At 47.1% G+C, this 20,947-nt stretch overlaps 4 protein-coding genes and 1 non-coding gene across 5 annotated transcripts in view; 1 reads left to right on the forward strand and 4 right to left on the reverse strand.

The window, feature by feature from the left end:
* Positions 1-1,434, reverse strand: part of LOC136189713 (small subunit ribosomal RNA) — a 1,816-nt gene extending 382 nt beyond the window's left edge. The window contains exon 1 of the ribosomal RNA XR_010670436.1: positions 1-1,434. This exon is cut by the window's left edge and continues 382 nt beyond it. This is a non-coding gene — a ribosomal RNA (small subunit ribosomal RNA).
* A 3,248-nt stretch (positions 1,435-4,682) lies between these two features.
* Positions 4,683-14,889, reverse strand: LOC136189498 (myoferlin-like). The gene is given in 56 exon segments (XM_065977461.1): positions 4,683-4,792; positions 4,845-4,992; positions 5,043-5,152; positions 5,208-5,416; positions 5,477-5,576; positions 5,625-5,715; positions 5,773-5,820; positions 5,873-5,968; positions 6,025-6,119; positions 6,189-6,526; positions 6,608-6,777; positions 6,824-6,994; positions 7,040-7,131; positions 7,193-7,228; positions 7,284-7,400; positions 7,456-7,587; positions 7,641-7,784; positions 7,840-8,057; positions 8,116-8,290; positions 8,344-8,508; positions 8,568-8,666; positions 8,724-8,885; positions 8,941-9,122; positions 9,177-9,254; positions 9,302-9,353; positions 9,410-9,765; positions 9,816-9,930; positions 9,990-10,104; positions 10,160-10,239; positions 10,297-10,377; positions 10,431-10,574; positions 10,640-10,792; positions 10,857-10,967; positions 11,030-11,123; positions 11,176-11,279; positions 11,333-11,535; positions 11,596-11,695; positions 11,748-11,861; positions 11,920-12,017; positions 12,077-12,209; positions 12,273-12,341; positions 12,391-12,444; positions 12,498-12,547; positions 12,597-12,679; positions 12,732-12,775; positions 12,828-12,943; positions 12,994-13,024; positions 13,077-13,190; positions 13,247-13,384; positions 13,444-13,507; positions 13,559-13,613; positions 13,663-13,810; positions 13,864-13,966; positions 14,022-14,110; positions 14,474-14,529; positions 14,729-14,889. Coding segments are annotated over 56 exon segments (6,573 nt in total). The 5' UTR covers positions 14,823-14,889; the 3' UTR covers positions 4,683-4,756.
* Positions 14,890-15,034: 145 nt separating this feature from the next.
* On the reverse strand, positions 15,035-16,419 carry LOC136189502 (pyridoxal phosphate homeostasis protein-like). Its single transcript, XM_065977467.1, has 8 exons — positions 16,308-16,419; positions 16,147-16,242; positions 15,931-15,966; positions 15,804-15,879; positions 15,620-15,751; positions 15,427-15,569; positions 15,276-15,374; positions 15,035-15,223 (listed from the first exon to the last, which is right to left on the reverse strand). Exons 1-8 carry the CDS (start codon positions 16,377-16,379, stop codon positions 15,155-15,157), a joined length of 723 nt encoding a protein of 240 aa, XP_065833539.1. The 5' UTR covers positions 16,380-16,419; the 3' UTR covers positions 15,035-15,154.
* On the forward strand, positions 16,264-19,369 carry LOC136189503 (uncharacterized). Its single transcript, XM_065977468.1, has 10 exons — positions 16,264-16,529; positions 16,575-16,658; positions 16,720-16,769; positions 16,818-16,918; positions 16,971-17,044; positions 17,103-17,606; positions 17,663-17,706; positions 17,756-17,850; positions 17,911-17,984; positions 18,033-19,369. Exons 1-6 carry the CDS (start codon positions 16,468-16,470, stop codon positions 17,413-17,415), a joined length of 684 nt encoding a protein of 227 aa, XP_065833540.1. The 5' UTR covers positions 16,264-16,467; the 3' UTR covers positions 17,416-17,606; positions 17,663-17,706; positions 17,756-17,850; positions 17,911-17,984; positions 18,033-19,369.
* LOC136189500 (tRNA pseudouridine synthase Pus10-like) lies at positions 18,123-20,669 on the reverse strand. Its single transcript, XM_065977466.1, has 18 exons — positions 20,583-20,669; positions 20,395-20,526; positions 20,248-20,334; positions 20,161-20,198; positions 20,020-20,113; positions 19,897-19,958; positions 19,823-19,844; positions 19,702-19,772; positions 19,565-19,650; positions 19,432-19,514; positions 19,331-19,373; positions 19,211-19,267; positions 19,085-19,161; positions 18,979-19,034; positions 18,876-18,929; positions 18,613-18,825; positions 18,460-18,562; positions 18,123-18,407 (listed from the first exon to the last, which is right to left on the reverse strand). The coding sequence occupies exons 1-18, from the start codon at positions 20,655-20,657 to the stop codon at positions 18,345-18,347; spliced, it is 1,416 nt and encodes a 471-aa protein (XP_065833538.1). The 5' UTR covers positions 20,658-20,669; the 3' UTR covers positions 18,123-18,344.
* Between the last annotated feature and the right edge of the window lie 278 nt (positions 20,670-20,947).

Below are 20,947 nucleotides of genomic sequence, written 5' to 3' on the forward strand. Positions count from 1 at the left end.
CTCAAACTTCCATCGACTAGACGCCGATAGTCCCTCTAAGAAGTCGACCGTCGCGTCCGAAGACGCAACGTGACTAGTTAGCAGGTTAAGGTCTCGTTCGTTATCGCGATTAGGCAGACAAATCACTCCACCAACTAAGAACGGCCATGCACCACCACCCATAGAATCAAGAAAGAGCTCTCGATCTGTCAATCCTCGCTATGTCTGGACCTGGTGAGTTTCCTCGTGTTGAGTCAAATTAAGCCGCAGGCTCCACTCCTGGTGGTGCCCTTCCGTCAATTCCTTTAAGTTTCAGTCTTGCGACCATACTCCCCCCGGAACCCAAAGCCTTTGATTTCTCACAAGGTGCCGAAGGAGTCGTACGATTGACGTCCTCCGATCCCTAGGCGGCATCGTTTATGGTTGGAACTACGACGGTATCTAATCGTCTTCGAGCCTCCAACTTTCGTTCCTGATTAATGAAAACATCCTTGGCAAATGCTTTCGCACGCGTTCGTCTTTCATAAATCCAAGAATTTCACCTCTGACAATTCAATACGAATGCCCCCGACTGTCCCTATTAATCATTACCTCGGTCCCCAAAACCAACAAAACAAGACCGAAAAAGGTCCTCTTCCGTTATTCCATGCTAATCTATTCAAGCTTGACCGCCTGCTTTGAACACTCTAATTTACTCAAAGTAAAGGTCTCCAGTCGTCGGCACGCGCAATTAAGAGCACGCCGACTCCTCGAGAAGAAGACCGACTCGACCAGTGACACGCCGTCAAGCGGACCGATCGAGTCGGCCTGAAATCCAACTACGAGCTTTTTAACTGCAACAACTTTAATATACGCTATTGGAGCTGGAATTACCGCGGCTGCTGGCACCAGACTTGCCCTCCAATTGTTCCTCGTTAACGGATTTAAATTGGACTCATTCCAATTACGAGACTTGAAAAAGCCCCGTATTGTTATTTATTGTCACTACCTCCCCGTGTCGGGATTGGGTAATTTGCGCGCCTGCTGCCTTCCTTGGATGTGGTAGCCGTTTCTCAGGCTCCCTCTCCGGAATCGAACCCTAATTCTCCGTCACCCGTTGCAACCATGGTAGGCCAATACCCTACCATCGAAAGTTGATAGGGCAGAATCTTGAATGATCCGGCGCCGGCGCAAAGGCCGTGCGCTCCAAACAGTTACTATGAATCGTCCGAAACGAGGCATAACCTCGATTGGTTTTGAATCTAATAAATACAACCCTTCCGCAAAAGTCGGGCATCGACGCATGTATTAGCTCTAGAATTACCACGGGTATCCAAGTGGTAAGAGACCATCAAATAAACTAAAACTGATTTAATGAGCCATTCGCAGTTTCGCCGTATAAGAACGCTTATACTTAGACATGCATGGCTTAATCTTTGAGACAAGCATATGACTACTGGCAGGATCAACCAGGTAACTGCCTTTCCGAAGCACAGTGTGCGCCGTCGCTCGACGGACGATCCGGAGATCCGCCCGTCGTGCGAGGCAATCGCACCCATAACACACTTTCTCTCGATCGTCGAAGATCCACGATCGAACGACGCGAGATTCAAACACTTTCTGCCGCCTTTTCTCTGACTATCCTGCATCGAGACGCCGGCGATTCGCGAAGCCTGCGTCTGCGATGCGCGATGACACGCTCCACTCGCGTGGTGCCGTGTCGTCGGATTGCTTGATATTGTTTCACACAACCACGCGTATTCACGCGCCCCTTCGACTCACGATCGACAGACTCTCGTGCTGCGCGACAATCGTAGCGATTGCACGCGGACAGCTGAGACGCCTGCACTCTTTTCCACTGTCTATCGGTACGGATTCGGAGCAGCGTCAGTATTACCACTGATCAAGACTGCTCGCGATCGGTACTGATACTCGGGTCAAATCGGATATCATTAATCGGTATTTCCATTTCCAGAGAGTAGTACCCCCCTTACTATATGCCAAAAAAACGGGGTTTTGTCCTTAATAACTTCAACACTACGGCGTGTAAGGCCGTCGCTCGAAAATACGAATGCCATCTTCAAAAACACGTTTTCTGCATAGCAACAGTACATCGAAATTTGTAATTGAATTTTTGCAACCAACCGGAAGCGATTAATTTAATTACACCGCCGTTTTCGTCGAATAAACGGACCTCGATAGTTCCTTTTTAAAAAATTTTGGGAACGCCTACTATTGAGGAGCAAGTGTCTTCATACCCTGTCCGTTGCTAGGCTCGCCTACGCAATCTCCTCCCCTTTCATGACGTCTGGGTGACGTCACTGATCACTAACAACTTAAACGTAACCACGTGTTATAGAGCAATTTTGATAATGACGTCACTAATGCGATTATTCGCAACTGCCCCGCCTAGGAATTAGGCAACGCGTGCCAACGCCCTAATTAGTTCCGCAGCCGAAAACTCCACATTTTCTGTGCTTCGAATACACTGAACTTGTCAGTCAATGCAACAGACTTTGATCTGTTCAGAAAATTTCGTCTCAGGAGCTATTTCAGCAAAGCTACAACGTTTTTTCGACTTTTTACAACATTCCGGCGACCGTTTCTATGTCGATCGCTATTCCAACATTCACTACTTCTGTTTACAAAGGCGATCGATATCCTAAGACGTCTCGACGTGCACTAGTCGCGGTGACCTTGCATACACGCCTATTGGGCGTGGGACACCTCCACAAATGAGCGCACGAGACGTCGACACAGCGAAACTACCAAATTTCTTTTTCCTAAAACTCTACTCCACAGCTCGTGGAAGGCACGGCAAAATGACGGCGAGAATACCTATCTATTGGAGTTGCCGTGAAATCTCTTCGCCCTTTCCTTTCTTGTCCGCAGGTAACCGTGATTTTCCATGCGCGATTGGCGCGAAACCGTAGCGCCTGGCGCGCCCACTGTTAAGTTGGACGTAAGCTCCAGACGCGGTCAAAAAAATTCTCTGCATACCGGGACTTCAACTATGCAACACCAAGGATACTGCCGCGCACTGCCTGCTGCTAACCTGCGCAGATTTAACTTTTCTAAACTGTCCCGTTTATTTGATATTTCGCGACTTCTACTTTCTAATGAAGTTAAGAACAACTATTCTACTTCACAGAAGCAGCAAAGACGTCTCGACGTGCTCTAGTCGCGATGACCTTGCATACACGCCTATTAGGCGTGGGACACCTCCACAAATGAGCGCACGAGACGTCGACGCAGCGAGACTACCAAACTTTTTTTTGGCTAAAACTCCTCTTCACAGCTCGTGAAAGGCACTGAAAAATGACAGTAAGAATACCTATCTATTGGAGTTGCCGTGAAATCTATTCGCCCCTTCCTTTCTTGTCCGCAAGTAACCGCGACTTTCTATGCGCGATTGGCGCGAAACCGTAGCGCCTGGCGCGCCCACTGTTAAGTTGGACGTAGGCTCCAGACGCGATCAAAAAATTCTCTGCATACCGGAACTTCAACTATTCAACACCAAGGATACTACCGCGCACTGCCTGCTGCTATCCTGCGCAGATTTGACTTTTCTAAAAAATCCCGTTTTTTGATATTTCGCAACTTCTACCTTCTAGTCATGTTACAAACGACTATTCTACTTCGCTGAAGCACCCAAGAGGTCTGTACGTGCTCTAGTCGCGATGACCTTGCATACACGCCTATTAGGCGTGGGACACCTCCACAAATGAGCGCACGAGACGTCGACGCAGCGAGACTACCAAACTTTTTTTGGCTAAAACTCCACTTCACAGCTCGTGGAAGGCAGTGCAAAATGACAGCAAGAATACCTATCTATTGGAGTTGCCGTGAAATCTATTCGCCCCTTCCTTTCTTGTCCGCAAGTAACCCGCGACTTGCTATGCGCGATTGGCGCGATACCGTAGCGCCTGGCGCGCCCACTGTTAAGTTGGACGTAGGCTCCAGACGCGGTCAAAAAATTTCTCTGCATGCCGGGACTCCAACTATGCAACACCAAGGATACTACCGCGCACTGCCTGCTGCTAGCCTGCGCAGATTGATTTTTACGATGTCTCGTGTTTTTGATTTTTCGCGACTTCTACCTTCTAGTTAATTAATTAAGTTACGTAAGAACAACTATTCTACTTGACGGGCGCAGCGAATAAACACTTCGTTATCTCACTTCTTCGGAGCCTCGCACGCGGTCCGTTCTTTCTGCGATTCGTTTTACCTTGTTTGAAAACGCTTTGGCTAATTTTGGAGTCGTGGAAGTCGGGTTAGAGGCCGTTCGTGCAACGTATTGGAGGTCACGAGACTGTCTGCGCGCGTTCAACCGACAATCGCCTAAAAATGCTTACCGGTATTTATTTTTATTCTGTTCGCATTTGATTTATGCTGTTCTATCATTTTATATTTATTCTTTTCGAAGACCATTTTATATACAAGTAGAGAAAGGTAGTATGAACGGTTCTACAGGGTTTTGAGGCACCTACACCTCTACTTGCATGAGCGCTGCCGAAATCTAAATCAAAGCTCACAATCAGTGTCACAATTGATCTACAGGGCAACGTAGCCTTCTTCAAACCGTCAAGCTGATTGACGCTCAATAAAAATTCTTCACGTCGTCTTTTTCCATGTGCCCTTTCGTCTTGCGTCTTTCCCTCACTCCTCAATAACTGTGAGACTAATTCAATATGCACTAGAGCGCAGGGCATGTTAGCAACGGATACTGTGACAAGACAAACACTGTTTAACAACATCGCATACGTGAAACACCAAAAAAGCGCGACAAAATGTCTGTTCAATTTCCTATCACTATCAGCCTCGACACATAGCCCTATAACATACAGTAGATACAGATGACGCGAGGCAGCATATGAGCTACTAACCGGGAAGCTGTAAAAGAAGAGGACTATCAGAGCAGCGAATATTGAGATGATGAGCAGAGTAAGAATAAGCCATTTCAGACGACGCCAAATGATGTACTTGCAACTCTTCCACGGCGACGTAAACCAGAAGAACGACGTATCAGGACGGCTAAAAACATAAACGGTGACTTGTTTGTCTACACGCCTGCTGGTACTAACTTCGGTGGATCGAGCTTTGGATTCATGTTCGGATCGTCACGAGCCGGCGCCGCCGGTCTAAGTTCAGCTTCTTCCTTCGTAACGATTTCGAGTTCGAGTTCAATTTTGCCCTAAATCAGTAACGCTAAGTCAGTCGCGTAACGCATCAAGCGCATGAGTGCATACCGTCAATCCCACTTCGCCTTTCTTTTCTGGCGGTGAAGTTAACTTCCCTTTCACTGGCCACCAACCACGCACTCTCTTTCGTTCAAAAAGGTTGAAAGTGCCCTCCGAAGGTATGCCCTTCGGATGGAATTCTGGCAACTGATTGAGGGTACACTTCTTTGCCGACTTCGTGGACCCGACAACGCTATTAAGATTAATGTCTATGTCTCCTGTAGGGCATAAAACACACAAAGGTCAAAGCCTTTTTTGAGGTATTGAAGGTTACGTACCCAAGAAGTCGTCGGGATTGAAAAGATCGTTGTCCCACACTTGGAAGGTGACTACCGGAGGCAGACGACGTTCCGTTTTATCCAGACTCCAAAAATGCTCCTGAAAGAGGGCGTTTGAAGACGTTGAGCCATTACTTTCAAAACGAACCTTTTTCGTGACCGACATGCACTGCTCAGCCGGATAGTAATTGAAGGGAAACACCATTCTCCAGTTGAAGTTGCCTTCCCCATTGAGGGACCTAAGTGCATAAAAGTGACAGTCAAACGCGTGCCACAGCGAACGAAAGATAAATGACCTGTAGTGAACATCCGTTTTCTGTTTCTCATCAATGCCTCTCATCCAACTGAAAAAATTTGATGAGTCGATTGCATAGAAAGTCAGAAGACAACTTTTACCTCGACACGTAAATGTCGCTCATTGCTTCTCCGAGTAGATTCGTTTCGTCGAGTATCACGTCCTTGACATTCCACACAACTATCCTCAGAACGTAGCTTCGAAAGACAACCCCTTGTCGTTATAAAAAATCTCGTCAGTACAAACTGCATACTCGTTTGGTTTTCTGCAGCTGATGTCGACGGGAGGCGGAGGAGCCCCATTTTTCGCCGGGTCTACAAACAAGTCAACCCACATCTGCAACCTTCCCTAGACACGCAAAACAAAAAAAAGTCACAGTTCCTCCTGCAAAAACCCCCTCGAGACAACACACAGTACCTGTTCGACGTTTGGACGCATCGGGTTGTATAAGGGACGCGTTTCCACGTGCTCCGGCACGAGCTCGTGTCCAGGACGAACGCTCTGGAGCCCGTGTAGAGCTCTCAACGCCAGTCGCTCCTTTTCCGGACCGAGATAGCCAGCAATTCGAGCCCTCTCCTTCTTTTCCTTTTCCAAGCGATCTTTTTCGTCTTGTCGACCGGATTTGCTCAAAGACTTTTTCGCCTTCGCGGCAAAGCTCTTGATGCCAGACGGCTTCTTTTCCTGCTCGGCCGGAACCAAGGGTTGCTTGGCCGCGGTGCTTTCGGGCACGACAGCAATATCGCCTTCTTCCTCGTCTAAATTTCGATGAGAGAACAAAAAGCGCGTCGGTCATTACATAGTCTCGTAATACTCAAATCTTAGTCATGCACCCAGACCCAGATCGGTTTCTCCACCTTCGATGAGTCCTTCCATATTGAAACGCTTCGATCCGACGCGAACTTCTCCCGTCTGGGAAAAGTCCGCTTCGGGAAAACCGAATCGGTTGAGCGTCTGGGCTAGAATTTCGGACGGATCCTGAGCATCGCGCCACTTGTTGATTCCGTCGCTGTAAGCAAACAATGATCCTATGCAGAACCTACTTCAATACTTACAGGTAATATTCGTCGGGGAGTCCCGCTAGCGCCCTGTGCTTGGAGAGGTAGCGATTCTCCAGATCGATGACCGTCTCGCCAATCAGGTCATCGGCACTGATGAGATCGTAGTCTTTGACTTGGATTTTCAGCTGATGAGTGATGGGTAGAACGCCTTCCAGCTCAAAGAAACTAAAAAAAGCATGAAATGGAGATTAAATTGATTTTCTGCCGTACCATCCAAATACTGGATTGAGCTCATTTGGAATGTAATTATCCCGGTTGTCAACTTTCGTCTTCCCCAATTGAACGATCAAATAAGCGTCATTCTAGTGAACACCAGAGGCCTTACAAGACGGAAAAAACACGTAGAAACGTGAAGTGAGAAACCTTTCCACTGTCATCTTTTGGAGTGAGATCAAATGCCTAAAAAACACAGATGTCCCCATATAACGCTGCGCCGCGCTGTGTATTTCCTTACCTGGACGACGTAGACTCTGACAACGACGGGAACAGGAGTACTCGAAGGCGCTGAAGCAAAGATGCGAGGCGGCTCCTCACTGCCATCCTCAGGCAAAGGATACATCTTGATTGATCCCTGAGATATATGAGCATGATTCGAATAATACGTCGTTCTGCTCGAAGGCGATTACCTTAAATGTGCCAACTTCTTTACTTCCTCCATCGTCATCTCTGGTGCCTTTGCCTCGGTGCAACTGGAAAGTGTCGAGAAAATCAGCCAGTCCGTCGAATCCTTCAACTTTCTCGAGAGGACCAGGATAGACCTAGCAGAAACGTAACAAAGACACGCTCTTTCTCTTCCTCTTTGTTTTCTTGCCTCCAGTTGATCTGGATAATATTTTGGATAATCGCCGGCCTTCAATCCCCCTGCTTCAGGTCCGCTAACAGAGGCATAGAACTTTGACCACCAGTCATATTTCTCTTGCGTTTCCTCCTTCTTAGCCTTAGCGTCTTTCTTATCCTAAAAAATTCCCGTTAGAAGAAGAAGAAGAATTTACCACCAAACAGAAAATTACGCCTTCCACTTTGTCAACGGTAACAGCCACTTCCACTCCTTTTCCCTTCGCGGCAGGCGTCGGCAGTTTGGCCGTCGCAGTTGCCGTCACAGTCACAGTTCCACTGGGAGTAGAAGCAGCGGTCGCAACAGCGGCACCGGCAGCAGCACCGGCAGCAGCACCAGCAGCAGTGGCAGCAGGATCCGGTGCGCCATCTGGAGCGTCCTTCCTGTCCGTCTCTGCAACAAAGAAAATTTTGCATCATAAGTCTTGCAGTCTTCGTCGCCTTGTAAGCACCTTCTTTTGGCGGTTTCGGGGCCGGACGAAACTCGGCCAGGATTTGATCAGAGACCCTATACTTGTCCAAGGTCTCGATGCAGTGGAGGCCAACGAGCGGCTTGCGGCCGAAGGCACGGTGATCCAACACTCGAATGTTGACCGGTGGACAGTACACTCGTTTTTTGGGCAAGTACTAAAAAGACACCGAGTTGATCATAAATTGCGCTTGACATCTTTCTTTCATACAATGGCTTCGAAGAGCAGAAGGGGGCTAGAAAAATTCGGATTCCTTTTGACGCTTTTGATCTGATCCGTCGACTGCAAAACGCCGCCGCATTCAATTTGAACGGACGGATTGTCAACGCTAAGAAGTTGATAGCGCTTCATCTCGCGAACGCCCCAAGCCAAGATCTGAGAAAACGAACGTCGTAAGTCGTCATCATCAGCACGCGTCACAAAGAATAGAGAACCTCGATGCGCATCTTCTGCATTTCTGGGCGAATTCCGCTTGGAACGATGTACTTGCCTTTATTGTCCTGCGGCGGCTTGGGCAGCTGTTGTTTCTTTATCTAGACAAAGAGAAAGCTCCCCGTGGAGGAACGCTACTACGTTGAGCAGGAAATTACCACTGGATTGTCTGACGTCGCTATGAGATGAAAGGCGGCCAAAATTTGGCCGTGCTGTTGCCCCGCGTAGTAAATAGGAAACCACTTCAGGAAAGGCTGCACGCCGGCTGCAGCGTGCACAAAGACAGGTGCAATGACTCGACCCAAGAAATCGTCTTTGGCCTACACAAGGAAAAGTAAAGTAGACGTTCCTAAAAATATAGGATCTAAATCGCACAATCGTATCTTTGTCGTAGATTTCCACGACGACGTCCGGCGGGTTGGCGAGGATGAGGCGAGGATCTTCGTACAGCTGAACGTTTTCGAATATCATTGTTTGATCCCACGTCGGCATGACGTTTTCAGGAATCATAATGGACTTTTGACTGCGACGCTGAAACGACACTCGGCAATAAGCATCTAGAGACGCAAATCGGTGGAAATACAGGTGGACACATAGGTTTCTTGACTGACCTGACATGCCGGAATCGTCACCGCTGCGAATGCTCCTTGCTTGGTAGAGATAGACTCTCAGTTCGTAGGTTAAACTGCCTAAAGTAAATTTAATTATTTTACACTCGTTCAATCGATTCTCTCACTTGAAAAGGTGAGAAACGTTCTCGGTGCTTCAATGACAAAATCGTTCTTTTTCTGCAAAAATCAATGTTAGGCAAGTACGACTGTTCGGAGCGTTCGAACTCAATTACATCTGGATGCGGCAGCTGAAAGTACGGAGGATCGGATGCGCCGGCGGCAACCATTTTCCGCAACCAGCGTCTTCGCTTGGCCAAGTCGAACGTTCTTTCCTTCGTGTGATACTTCGCCTCAGTGCGGAAAACCTTGCAGAACTCCCACTGTTCGTCCGGATTAAGATCCTTTTTCAAAGGAAATTACAGACATGGAAGAGCTAATAGCAGTGGACGCACTTGCTGCTTAGGCTTGGTTTCCTTCACTGGCGCCGTTCTTTGGCGCGTTCTGATCCAACGACGACGTCGACACATGTGGTACATTCGTTCGGCGGGACTGTACTCCGACACGGAATCGTCGACGGTGTACTCAAAGCCTTTATGAAAGCAATTACTCGAGAAACAAAAAAAGGAAGGCAATTTCTACCTTCTTCGTCGACTGCCCTATTCACGTCAACTTCCCAATCAAGATCGATCCACTGCCAGCCTTCGGGGCAAGTGACTTGAGCCAATTCGGTGACTTCCTTATTGACGTTTCCTTGCTATTTAGTTGATGCGTACTTCAAAAGCGTCTTTCGCGTGAGAGAGGGATGCTACTCACCACGTCCCCGAACGTTTTTTGCGCGTTGGCCCAATTCGTTCCCGGCACGCGCACTTCGTACTCGAAAACGTCCTCTTGAAAGACAGTCACATTGGAGTCCTCTTCAGCAGTAGCACTACGAAAAAGCAAAGGTCACGATAGGACGACAGGACGAAAGTGACCGTCGCTACCTATTGGGAGCGACAACTTTCCATTCGCTTTCCCATTTCCACCCCTCAGGAGGATTAAAGAAGTCCTTATTGAGACGCATCTAACCACGAGAAGAAAGTCATGTACGTGGGTACAGCAACTTATATGAAATACGTACCTTTCCCAAAGCGTCGCTCCAGTCAGGACGACCAACTGCTGACGACCATCCGACAATGGGTAAGGAGCTCTTGTTCTCGTACTGTACAATAACGTTAGCCAACGTTTCTATCCGCAGTTCTAAGGACGATTTACCGTTTCTGCGAATACAGCCAGTGTGCCAGTCTTTTGCGAAGAGAGGAATTCTCTCTGATGATTGGCAGATCCGAGCCACATCATCACACGCACGGCAGCAGGAATCTCCTGGTGATCCTCATCGTCTCCCTTCTTTCCGTGATACTAAAGGGCAGGATAGGCGAAAGGCATTATTTCCTGTGAGCTCGCCAAAAAAATTGTCTGTGTACCTTCAGGTATACGGTTGTCATTTGGCTGCAAAATTTGCCCTTTGCAAGTGGCTTCTTTGCAAACATGACTTGGTTGGCCGGAATTCTTTTGTACGCAATTCGCTTGTTAGACGACAGCATCCAAATCACAATGTCAGGGAAGCTGTTTTGAGCCTTGAAAAAAGAAACACGTGTATATCCAATGTACATGTACTAGATTTTTTGTTATTTTGTCTACCTCGTAGGTCACGGATTTCAATCTAGCATGAAATTCCCTACACTTGTCCAAAGCTTCTTGCAAATTCGTCGCGTTGTCGCGCAGATTCTTGACGTCGCCTCGAAGGCTCGACTAGGTGACGCAAACGCTGTACCTATTTTCTCACATTTTTTCTCCCCCCTTATAGATCTTACGACGATATGATAGCGAATTTCGTACATCTTGAGATCCAGCTTGGTCGTGTTCGGATCCTTCACGTTCGGTTCCCCAATGGTATTTTCATCCGACCTGAATCGTCCATAAACTCTGGACTATGGCCAATTGAACTTAAAACACTCACAAATCATCAAGAAGCTGATTCAAAAGCTGAATCACAGCCGAAGCACATTGCTTTGGCGTTGCTTCAAATTCAATCAGTTCCTCCGCCTTCTTGATGCTCGTCATCTTCACAAGAAAAAAAAATTTCGCTACACTAGTATTAGTAATTTCTTCTTTACCAAACGCTCGCACGTGTTCTCCAAAATAGTGAGAGATCTCAAGCGATAGCTCACGTCTTCCCACTGGCACGTGACCGTGCAGCAAGGCTTGTTGTCGCTCCACGAGATGTAGTAGTAGAAGTCGCCGTTGTACGAAGGAGTGGACCCCTGCGTCATAGACGGCATCGGCATGCCCGAACCTTCAAAATTGTTTCCGTAGTTGCCTTCAAAGAAAAAAAAATCATCGTGACGTCAAAAGGAGGGAGAAAATAGACGTGAACTACCTATGCTGACTTCAAACGATATCAAGCCGTCTTTTTTCGCTACCATCGTGGCGTCAAAGAAAGCGACGTTGAGCGTGAACTTGCGACGTCTCATGTAGGGCTGCGCGCAGTTGGATCAAAGACATAACTGAGACCTTCCTCGTCGACCGTACCACAATTCGGTTAATTTCATCGCCGCTCATGTCCGACACGGCCTCCTTTGGATAGGTTCCTAGCGTTGTGGCCACTTCGACTAGAGCGCGACCTCGATAGGCAGCGCCTTCCATCTGAAACGAAGATAGTTACCGCGTGAAAATGAATTAGTGAAAAGCCCTTATAAGGTACCTCTCCTTCGTTCAGATAGTCGTACTCGTCAGTGATGTCAAACGCTCTCGGTGCGCCGTAAAGGTTGACGAAGCACGGGCCGAACAGCGGAAGAAAACCTGCGTAGGAAAGATATGTGAGATGAAAGAGAAAATCTGAGAGTAACTGTGTACTATACCGTCTTCTCCGGGTGCGGAGATCTGAGAGACGGGAATGTACGTCGTTCCCACGACGTCGTCCTGATTGATCGCGCCGAAACCCTTGTCTCGATCTATAATTCGCACGCGAATTCGATCGCACATCGACGGCATCTGAAAAAGAATAGCGCTCGATCCCCGTTGCATTCGCTCGGCGCCATGCGCGCGCTGTCGTACTTTCACGCCAAGGTTCAACTTTTGATAGAATTCTGGATTTGCATTCTCGTCGATCACTTTCGTTTTGACCTAAGTGAAGGCGTGCACATCTAATCAAAGGCGGAGGAACGGTCTCTACCTTCTTGCCAGCAAAGAATACTTCCACGTAGGGATCGACCAAGTCAACCTGTTCCTAATCGCACGCGCATTGCGCAATGAAAGAGATTTATCGATACTCAAACAGACCTTATTTTTCGAAAACAGAGATTTCAATCCCTGGAAAAACCCGACATCCACTGCAAAAGACTATATGTACCCTAACAGACGAGGACTATTATAACTCACTTCTTGGAACCTCTTCGCACTTGAATACTTTCATTGTGAGCGTAGCGGGCTGAAGTTGAACCCCGGCAGGGCGTAGCAAATTCCTATACAACAATATAGAGAAGCTGGAAGCGGCGGACTTGTGCTTCGGCTAACGATTCGATATCGCATTTGTCGTCCATGACGACCTTTGGCAATCTCTACGCAAGAACGTTCCCCATCCATCAGTAACAGAGAAAATTCGATCCTTACAATTGGTTCGTCTCCAGGACCTAGAACCATCACGCTGACTTTGAGGTAGCCTTTCGGTCCACTCGCTGCATCATCGGGATCGGTGAGCAGAAGCCACTTGTGAATAAGAGCGTGACCTAACGCCCCAAATAAGAGATCCATCATCATCATCATTTCAAGAACAAACCGTCTTCAAGGTAAACCATGCCAAGATCGAACTGAAAGACAAAAGCCACTACTATAGTCATTTATCTAGTGTTATTTGCATACCTGGAAGGAGCCAATGAGCGCATCCTTTCTCAGCGTTCGCGAATGACACACTTCCTGCTTGGCAACCAAGTCAAAGACCTCCGACGGTTTCATCTTCAACTCAAAGAAGAACATCTGGAACAATAGAATTAAATTATTGCACCCCCCTCGAAACCTCTTCTCTCTCACACCTCGTCCCAGAACGGTTTGTCGGTGTCTTGAAGGACCTTTGTGTGCCGAGTTTCATTCCCAATGCAGACGTTCGTAATAGGATCGATCGGTTGCACGCTGCTTAGGAGCTTTCGGCCTTCGATTATGTGAACGCGAACCTAATGCAAAAAGGGAGTGGGACTTGCTGAAAAGCCTCCGGCAACATAGACGCTCTTACTTGAAAATCGAGAGGCTTGTCCGGAAATTTCTGCAGCATCGCATCTCTTTTCTGTCTCTTCTCACTATAAGAAATTATTCTCACTAAAAAGGATAACAGAACCTATTGAACTTACGCAGCCTGTTTCGCCGATTTTGACGCTTTCGCCTTCCGTCGAGCCGGCGAAGCTCCTTGATAGTATATTTAAATAAACCCTTACAATAATGGGAGATTTCATACCGTCTCCGCCTCCGCCTTCGTCATCGATTCCAGCGTCGTCGGCTTCGGCGTCGGCTTCTCCTTCGGCTTCTCCCCCTCCTCCATCGCCTCCGCCCGAATCGCCTCCCCCTTCGGGATCGTTGTAGACGATCGAAAGAGCCACTTTAGCCTGGGACCGACACTTCCGTGTACATGGCGCGCGCTAAAGAAGTTCGAACTTACGCTGCACGGCTGCCCGTGGCCGTCGATTAGCGAGTATTGGGTGTCGACTTTATAGCCTTGGCGTTTGATGTCCTTCAGGCTGATGTCGACTTGTCCGATGAGTCTAGAGGCGGTGTTCGATACGGGCATGTCGCCACATCCGGTTTGAGGAAACTCACTTGTCGGACATGATCTTGTTCCAGTCATAAATCCGCACGAGCAATTTGGCGTCGCCGGGAACCGGCGCCTTGACTGGAAACTCGAAGTTCTACAAGAAAAGCCGACACGATGCAAGGAGGGGGGGAGCACAACAAAATAACTACAAAATGGCGCCAGAAGCCAATGCATATTCAACGACATCAAAAACAAACATCCCCGTCGTCCGTCGCCGCACAGAAAGGGAAGCGAGGCCGGAGCCGGATAAGATAGTGTAAAAGAAGACGCTCCGTCGCTCGCGCGCATCGACCGGATTTTACTACAACAAACTCTACGTGTCGCGCGGTTGTAGTGTAGTTATAGCGCTCTCGAACAGTTGACGCGAAAAGCCGATAGGTTGGGGGCGTTATTCTGCGCGCGTGCTCGAGTCGCCGGGCGCCTACGCCGCCCTCGCGCGACTTGCGATTTTTCGAACCTCTTCCCAAGTAGGATTGACATCCTTCTCCTTCTTCTTCGTCTTTTCCGTCTTGCCTGCACGAGAGAGAGAAAAATCGAGTAAGAAATGAGAAAACGCATCAATTGACACCGACGCGAAGGAATGGGAACCAGACGAGTGCGGCGACGCGCCCAAACAAGATCCGTTCGGCGCGTTCGCGCGTCCCAGCGCTCCTCTGAGTGCTGTGCGCGTAATCGCTACGGCGCTGGCGTCGTATCGCGCTCGCTCGCTTACCCGCGTACGTGAGTTTGACGTAGGGATCGCTCGTTCCGGCGCGATCGGCCGCGGGAAGGTTCGACGCCGACTTGACGACGACTTGAAGCGACATCGCGTACGGCGGCGGTACAGCGTTCTCGATCGACTGCGGCTCGGAGATCGATCGGAACTTCTGTAACTTTCCGGGCGTCCGTGTGCCTCTTAATAAGAGCGCATCGATCGGCCAATGAGCGTCGAGAGAAGCGTCGCACGTCACTGGGGTCTCGTGCCGCGCTAAATCTGGAATGCGCGCCACGAGACCTCCGGATGCGGTGAAGCACAAAATAGCCGGAAATAAAAATAGATTCTGACCGCAGATTAAACTCTAGGATCTCGCACTCCAGCCATGCCGAAACACAAAATAAAAAAAGAATTTTGTCGTGCATTACCTGTAGTTAATATTATTTATTGCTTCTTTTCGCGCTCGCCAAAGATGCTCGTTCCTACTCTTACGTTTGTGCTTCCAGCAGCAATCTACAACGTCAAATAAAATTTTGGTCTGATTTTACTAAAGGATTTTGCGTACGGCTTCTTCAAAGTCGCCTGACATTCCCATGCTCAGTTCGATGGCGTCAAGAGGCAGGCTCAACTTCTCACTGACGCTAACGCGGCATTGAGAAAGTGTCTAATTGGAAATAACGTTGTATACGTTTAAGACAACAGTTGTTGCTCTTTACTTCGAAATCCGGATTGGATCCCTGACTATAATCGTGTCCCCATTGACCAATTGTCATGAGTCCTCTGAAGTCGAGTAGATGACAGTTCTTTACAATGTGTTCTACTAAATCGACGCAGCTGTCCGGACTACATCCATTTTTGCCTAGAAAACAAGACTAAGTCAATTTGGGTATTGTCAAAAGAGAACATTACTGTCTTCTCCACTTGTGTTGACTTGCACAAAAACGTTGACAGACTTCTTCGCTTTCCTTACGAGAGTCTGATTGAGAGCATTTGCGAGCTTCACACTATCAACCGTCTCAATCATCCACAAATTTGCGGTTTCTAAATGTGATAAACAATAAAAAGTGCCAAAAACTTTTCTTCAAGAACGTACCCAAGAGAAGATTGCACTTGTTCTTCTGCAAGTGACCAATAAAATGCCATTTGATGTCAGGCGCTTTCAATTGAACCTACAGACATTTTCGAAAAACAGGCGTCGAATAGCACCATCAAGCACAAACCCGCTCGTCTTTAGCTTTCTCAGCAAGCTCTTGCACCTATAGTAAACAACAACAACACCTACAACTACTTTCCGAAAGATAGATAGAGAGAGTACAGGGAGAGTACAGGGGGTAGTACTACAGGGGGTTAGGGTTATGTAGCTATTTTTTGACCACGTGGCGGATGCGTGACTCGGACGAGTTGTTACATACAACCCAAACGATTCGAAAACTTACGTAGTTCTCTCCGAAGTGTCGCTGTCCGGCCTCGTACGCTTCCAGTATCGCCTCGATCGGCTTCAGCTTGCTCACCGCGACAACGCGCGGCACGCTCTACGGCAAAACACCTTGTAGTGGCTTGTACTCGACTCTAGAATGCGTCTCAAGGCTTACGCTACCTCTCTGCTGCCGGCAGCCGCTTTCACTCTGTCCAAAACGGCGCTGAGGCGGCTCACTATCTTTCCAGACATATTCGAGTTGACGCATTGAAATCAACGCCTCGACAAGGGAGTGATTCAAGCACGTGAGCGATTCACCGAGCTGATTCTCCGCGGTGCGATGTTTACGGGCGCCAAATCGAGACTGAGGTGTCTCACGACCTTGACGCAAAATCAGATGAGGTCGGTGCCGCGAGATCGTCTCGTCTCGTAACCTTGATCGTGCAGAAAATTCGTTATGATGTATGCTCTCTCCGAAGCCGCTGTCAACGGCTTTCTCTACTCCCTCGACGAGGACCAACGGAGTTTGTTGTGAGAGCTCCTTCCTTCACTAATACCAATTTTCTTAAAAATTAACAAATCAACTAATTAGATTCAAGCATTCGACGACCGCGTCACTTTTCTACGTTTACTATATCATAGGTAAGCGTTTTCGCGGTGCTGTGCTTTCTGACTCCTTCTCAAATTTAGAAATACTTCATATGTTAATACACTGTACGTTTCCATGGAAAGGAGCCGAAGAGATGCTATACCATAGCTTTACAATATCCGGAATCATTCTATTAGCACTGGTTGAATACTGTATATTAGTCGAATAATTGATTGATTAATTAATCTACACAGGTCTTTCCTGAAGGACGACATATGCTTTGTACTCGAATGAGGGGCTGTATTGTTCTCGTATTTACTAATACACGGTATGCTGTGATAGGATTTTGAACTGACTTGCTTACACTAGAAACTGTTTGTCTATAGGGCCACATTGAGAGCTCGTAGACTCAACCAAACTTTTGGATTTTGGTGCAACATGTCGCTTGCCTGCTGCACTTTTCTTTTGACGAGAATCGTCATTATTCCAGAATTTTACGTCGCTCTCTACAAAACTGACATAAGCAGCGAGAATGCTGCAATACTAAAAGTCATCATAGCCCTCTGCTGCTTAATTATTGATCACATGAATTTGATATGGTTTGCGGAGCTCTGCTACCATTGGTTTCTCCTAACTAGAACATTAGGAACGCGTGCTATTAGTTTGGCTCGAGACATAGCATTGAATAAGGCGTTGTAACATTGAGATATTTCACACGCTTTCCGTTGTTAGCGCACGTCCCATTTCGTTTTTATGCCACGTACTAGTTTTCCGCGAGCAACTGGCTGTCTCCCCAAGCCCCAATCTGCAGCGTTTATTTGTCTACATGGTCTGATTACGTCAATCGTCCACGGATACTACTATTTCATTGCCAACGGTGCCGGGAAAATGTGATACAATTGAAATAAGGCGACTAATTGCACTGATCCATCAGTTTTTGTTTTAGCACAAACGAAAGAAAGTTCCTGCCTAACGTTACATTTATAATCGGTTAACGGGAAAACCACGCGTCCTCTTCTATGACTAACCATAAGCGTAGAGATTCTAATTCTGTGGTGGGAATGCACCCGTATCAAGTCTCCAAGCTATTTCCTACATCACAGTATTACCGTGTTAGGACTGTTAGGAGTACTGGTATATATATGTATACTGTATATATATAATGACTACTGTGGCGAGTCTTTTCTATCGCAGGTATTTCCCCAATGTCAAAATCTCGCTCACATGCGCCTGGCTGGCGACGTCGTCTTCGTTTTCGTAACCGCGCGGTATAACTATTCGACTCACTTGCTTTTTTCTCATCTTCTGCTGAGCAGGCGCAAATTGAAGTACGTCCGAAAATCTGGATGTGAACTGATTGGGTTGGGAAATCTCTGGCTCGCTATCCTATCGTTTTTCATTAGTCGGCTGGTAACGATTGGAGAGTTCTACGCCTCCCTCTATTTTCTCGCCAGATCAGGGCGCCTGCCACTTGTTGCCACGGCCAGCGCTTTCTTAGGTTTTGTCTGCATTGATTACAAAAATCTGAAATGGTTCTGCGAGTTAGCAAATCAAAGTAGCGAACGAACGTGGAACATGCTAACTGTGACACTGCCCCAATATTTACTTGGAGATCTTACTGGTCTTTTTTAAAAACTGTGATCTTTCACTTGATCATTTTCTATCGGTGGAGGCCAGTTAATGTCAATTGACTACAGAAAAATAAACTATTCGACGAAATTGTCATAAGAATCAGCTGATCACCTGAACGTCTAATAGTAGTATATCCACATCGCGTCCATTTAAAAGCGTCTTCAAATTCGGTTGAGTGCGACCCATATCCCCATGCACAAACTCCTTGATGTATCTACAATAAACAGATCTATCAAAAACAAATGAACGTCGAAGAGATATTACGTTCCGGCTTGCGTCGTTAAGGTCAGTTTGAAGTGGTGATCGTCGCCTTGGGCCGGCGTCGCAGACATGCTAAAAATCGTTCGAGGACGAGTGAACAAGGTTCGACGGTGCAAGACTCGAAGAGGAGTCCTCTGTAGTAGCGTGACGTCTTTTAGTCCTGATAACATTGCTAGGTCGGACTCGGTAACGGGCGTCTCCGACCAAATTAGTGCACTGAAGAAACTACTGTTTGTACGTTGTAATTATTTAATTCATCAACTGACCTGTATGTTTTTCTCTTCGCGTCTTCTCCTTCCTTCAATTGGCTCGTTTCTTCCCTATAGCGTAGCTGAACGTTGTGTATTTGTTTGTGAGCTTTTGAGCTACTTTTTGATTAGCTGCAAGTCTCTCACAGCGACGGCATCTGTGCTTTCGTTGATCTCCTGGAAACGATGCCGTGCAACTTGGTAGAATATTGAACGTATAAGCTTACTTTTTGCAAGACACAAAGTTCCTGTTGAGAAACTTTGGACCGATGAGGATCGACAAATTCTGCAACAAAGGGACGACCTAAGGACAGTTCTCTAAACCCAACGTAGCGAATCATTGTGGTGCTTGCCAGATCCGAGCATTCTAACGTCCACGTCTTCTCGACCAGACGAAGAAAATTTGACTCCTTAATTATTTAATTAATTAATTAAAAGAGTCCTCAATGGTGAACTTTTGAAAAATTACGTACCGGACGCTTTGAGCCTCGCCTGAAGTTTGTCACAGATCATTTCCTAATAAAAATATATAGTCTCTCTGATTGGTTCATTGCAACGGGACGCAATGTGCTACTTGAATAGACGACTCCGTCTTTCTCATACCGTCGAGCACCCACGGCGTTTGGCTCAGCGTACGCGAATACTTATTGTAGCGACCTACAAAGAAGAATCCCGTCAGTACCAAGACAAATAAAAATTCTTGGAACCTGCGATATATACAGATGAGTATGAGCAAGAGATTTCTTCGACGTAGCAAGGCACTTGGGGACAGATTGGAGGACAGGGAAACATTCTACCAGTAGCAAAGAATCTCAAAAATTCTTTTACTTCAACGGCATCTCACTGTTTAAATTCATGATCTGCTATGCTCTTTAGGCCAAGTTCCACGGCTCCAATGGTCAAGCCATCAACTGACTATTTCAACAGAGGAAAGAAGTCTCCAAAGAAAATTTTTTTCTCCCTACCTTGGACTTTGAGTACGGCGCTCTAGTCCAAAGAAACTTCGATACAAAGTCAACGCGTGCTCTCCTTATCTTACAAAAATTCCAAGTCTCTGCTGCAATCAGGGTGGACTATATACACTGCAATCAATAGGTCACTCTGGAAACAATTGCATGATGTACGTATCGCTCCCCAACAGTATCGTCGATTGTGTGCGTACGTGTGGCTTATAGGGAGCGTTGAGTAATTCTTCGAGCATAGGACCGAGGCTCCATCTGACCGCATCCTTAGTGCTGACAACAATTTCATCTTTCCTACGTACGTCCTCATCAGAGCAGCGTTCAGATAAACAACTACTGACTTGACGGCATCGGACGATTTTGTCAGGAGTAGAGAATGCTGAGACGACGTCACAGTGATAGAGACATTTCACGTTTTACTCAGTTACCTGTCGTACGAGCAGGGACAGTGGCAAATAAACAGCCAAAGTAAAGCTGTCATAGTCGTAGTCTTTGCCTTGAACGTGTTCATTTATCTGAAGCAGAAGAATTGGCTTTGCGGGCTTTGCGTCTATTTAGATGTGTTCTCTTCCTGCCTTTGATGCGATTTCGGTCAATGTCTCGTCTTGAAGTAGCCCCAGACAGGAAGGGCACGTTTCGCTGCAATCGTTAGTCGTCTTTGGCTTTTTTGCTTCTTGAACGATCTCTTCGACCGTATCTGCTGATTTCTGGTCGAAATCGACGTTCAAGGATCGCTACGATATTCCAATGCTTTGAATCTAACTCGTGCTGCTGTCGCGTAAGCGCCGTAATCTGTAATTCCGCCTATCCTAAGCACGCAACGCAGACAAACGTCCATTCGTTATCCGGGAAACACAATGTAGAAAATAGAAAAAGATACATCTACCTACCTTCAAGATCAAACACAAAATAACTTGACTATTGATTGATCCATTGATTGATTGGTCGATGGGAAGCATTTGTATCAAGTCGCAAACAAACAAACAAACAAACACAAGATTACAGTAATAACTATGAGAGATAGTATTTAGCTAGCTCTGGATCGACAGGAAATAGCTTGAAAATAACGCTGGTGTCATCTCCAGTCTCCGCGTGACTACAGTAACGTACAGCTATAAACATATACAA

Source organism: Oscarella lobularis, chromosome 7 (assembly GCF_947507565.1).
Source record: "Oscarella lobularis chromosome 7, ooOscLobu1.1, whole genome shotgun sequence".
Classification (NCBI taxonomy): Eukaryota; Metazoa; Porifera; class Homoscleromorpha; order Homosclerophorida; family Oscarellidae; genus Oscarella; species Oscarella lobularis.

Coding starts and splice junctions, on each gene's coding strand:
- LOC136189500 (XM_065977466.1), bottom strand. CDS start 20,657: ATGGACGTTTGTCTGCGTTGCGTGCTTAGGATAGGCGGAATTACAGAT. Junction 19,959..20,019: donor ACGCTCCCTATAAGCCACAC/GTACGCACACAA, acceptor AATTGTTTCCAG/AGTGACCTATTGATTGCAGT. Junction 18,563..18,612: donor TTAACGACGCAAGCCGGAAC/GTAATATCTCTT, acceptor TGTTTATTGTAG/ATACATCAAGGAGTTTGTGC.
- LOC136189503 (XM_065977468.1), top strand. CDS start 16,468: ATGTTTACGGGCGCCAAATCGAGACTGAGGTGTCTCACGACCTTGACG. Junction 16,530..16,574: donor TTGACGCAAAATCAGATGAG/GTCGGTGCCGCG, acceptor TTGATCGTGCAG/AAAATTCGTTATGATGTATG. Junction 16,770..16,817: donor CTACGTTTACTATATCATAG/GTAAGCGTTTTC, acceptor TCTCAAATTTAG/AAATACTTCATATGTTAATA.
- LOC136189502 (XM_065977467.1), bottom strand. CDS start 16,379: ATGTCTGGAAAGATAGTGAGCCGCCTCAGCGCCGTTTTGGACAGAGTG. Junction 15,880..15,930: donor AGAAAGCTAAAGACGAGCGG/GTTTGTGCTTGA, acceptor AAATGTCTGTAG/GTTCAATTGAAAGCGCCTGA. Junction 15,224..15,275: donor CAGGCGACTTTGAAGAAGCC/GTACGCAAAATC, acceptor TTGACGTTGTAG/ATTGCTGCTGGAAGCACAAA.